This window comes from Mandrillus leucophaeus, unplaced genomic scaffold (assembly GCF_000951045.1).
Source record: "Mandrillus leucophaeus isolate KB7577 unplaced genomic scaffold, Mleu.le_1.0 Scaffold1, whole genome shotgun sequence".
NCBI lineage: Eukaryota > Metazoa > Chordata > Mammalia > Primates > Cercopithecidae > Mandrillus > Mandrillus leucophaeus.
The window spans coordinates 15,602,923-15,605,269 of record NW_012098097.1 but is presented as its reverse complement, the minus strand read 5'-3'; the positions used below and the strand labels follow the sequence as shown (position 1 = coordinate 15,605,269).

At 46.1% G+C, this 2,347-nt stretch overlaps 1 protein-coding gene across 1 annotated transcript in view; it reads left to right on the top strand.

The window, feature by feature from the left end:
* Nucleotides 1-2,347, top strand: part of NPLOC4 (nuclear protein localization 4 homolog (S. cerevisiae)) — a 92,216-nt gene that overhangs the window by 17,620 nt on the left and 72,249 nt on the right. Inside the window, exon 3 of the mRNA XM_011993679.1 lies at nucleotides 655-831. Within this exon, the coding sequence (XP_011849069.1) occupies nucleotides 710-831 (122 nt within the window). The 5' untranslated portion in view covers nucleotides 655-709. The remainder of the gene's footprint in view (nucleotides 1-654; nucleotides 832-2,347) is intronic.

The following is a 2,347-nucleotide window of genomic DNA, read 5'->3' as shown; positions in this document are numbered from 1 at the left end:
GCCACCACGCCCAGCTAATTTTTTTGTATTTTTAATAGAGATGGGGTTTCACCATGTTGGTCAGGATGGTCTCGATCTCTTGACCTCGTGATCCATCTGCCTTGGCCTCCCAAAGTGCTGGGATTACAGACATGAGCCACCGAGCCCGGCCAATCCCACTTTTTAAAAGTAGTGACAGCTCCCATGTGTGTCTGTGCTTCCGTGTGTATGTGAACGCCAATAAAGCAGTGGAGATACATGCAGCCAGCACATGCAGTGTTGGGGGAGGAGGGAGCCTCCCAGAGGCCAGAGGAATGGCTGAGGGAGGTGGGGGCCAGGCAGAGGGTGAGAGGTGGGAGGAGAGGCCCTGAAGCCCAGCAGGTCCATTGTGGCTGTGTGTACATGAAAAATCATTTAGGTGTATGGAGGCTTCACAGACTTTAAGGTAAAATTGTAAGAAAAATTAAATTCCAGAGACCTGCATACTGGTCTTTATAATGCCAAGAAACATAGGGGAGATGTTAGAAGAGAATTCTGGTCTTAAAATTAGAAACCTCATTATTTAGGCCTACAGGGGTGGTTGTTGGCATTTGCTTTTTGCAGATATCCGAGTTGGGCTTCCATGAAGCTCAGGTGGTAAGGGAAGGCATTGGCCTCTGTTTGTCATTTGAACAGGCATGGCGATTTGTTGTTCCTGTTTCCCTCGAGCCTTGCTGGGCCCTCATCTGAAATGGAGACGTCAGCTCCACCGGGCTTCAAGGTCTTTGGCGCTCCCAACGTGGTGGAGGACGAGATTGATCAGTACCTCAGCAAACAGGATGGGAAGATTTACCGAAGCCGAGACCCACAGCTGTAAGTGATCCATGGGATTCCAGGGTCCTGCATGTGGTGATCTTAATGGGTGAATAAAGGGAAATATTTGTAACATGTCCTGTTTTAATAAGTATCTGATGAAGAAATGTAAGTCTTAAGTTTTACTATCTTCAGGTTAAACTTTACTTCCAAGTTATCTTGTTAGCTTTTTATCAGTTTTTTTGTTGTTGTTGTTTTTTAGCTTTTTATCAGTTTCAATCTCAAAATATGTTCCCATAAGAAGTTTTGAAGCATTGGGTACAAAGAGACTGGAAAGGTATTGGGGGAGTTGGGGGCCTCACACCAAGTCTTTACTGTGATGTCCTCTGGAGATGCTGACTTCCGTGCAGAGTGGGACGTTAGTCAGCAGCTGCAGGGGAGGAGGGAAGGAGCAGGTAGTTGTGTGTGTGCACCCGTGTGAGGTGCGTGCTGTGTCTCTCATTTCGTAGTGGTTGGATGATTTTGACCTGCCACACTAGTGTGCGCTCTCCATCCCTGCAGCGAGCATTTCACTTGCAGAAGATGCTGTGCCTTGGAATATTCCCTCCTCACCTGGGGCTATATGAAACGTTTATGTATATATATATTTGTTTTAGATTTTTTGCAATTCCTTTTAAATAAACCAGTGAGAAGGATCTGAGTTTACACTTGGCCATGTGAAATTATCTGAGCGAAGGTTGTCTCTGCAGTGGGGTCGTTTTCAAAATGCATCACTCTGTAGATGTGACGGGGTGCTGACTTTGAGATACTGGGATTCCAAATGCTGCATTAGCAACTTTTATGTCTTAGCTCAAAGAACCATAAATGGCGCTCGGCTGCCATTGGCATGGAGCCACTTTGTAGCCATAGCCATTAGCCGGCATGCCTTTTCCATTTGTGTTTCCTCCCAGGGGCCTGGCGCTGGCTTGCTTGCATGATCCGTTTTCATTGCTTCATTAGCAACTTTTGAGAGAGAGAGCGTGTGTGTGTGTGTGTGTGTGTGTGTGTGTGGATTCTGACCTGTCATCAGGTAGAGCCTGCCTGTTTATTAGGAAGTACAGAGACCACCTCTGTTTCGAAACACAGAGCCTGTATGCATCTAAGAATTCTGACTCCATTTAGAAAGGGATCTGATGGAGCCCCAGAGGGACTGCCACCGGCGTCTCACCACCCCACCGCTGCCTTCACGTTGTGTGTGTTGTGCTCCCAAGGCTTCTGTGACTGAAAATGTCAGAAACCCATGGGACAAGTGTTTTTTTTTTTGTTTTTTTTTTTTTGTTATTTTCCAAAATGCACATGAAGTAGGTATTTTCCAAACTTGGATTATTTATGCACTGCTCTCAGGCCCTTTGCCATGTTCACGTACCAGCTTTGTTATTATTTATTTAACGCTTTTCTTTAAATGGACTTGGCCGGACACAGTTGCTCATGCCTGTAATCCCAGCACTTTGGGAGGCTGAGGCAGGTGGATCACCTGAGGTCAGGAGTTCAAGACCAGCCTGACCAATATGGTGAAACCCCATCTCTACTAAAAATA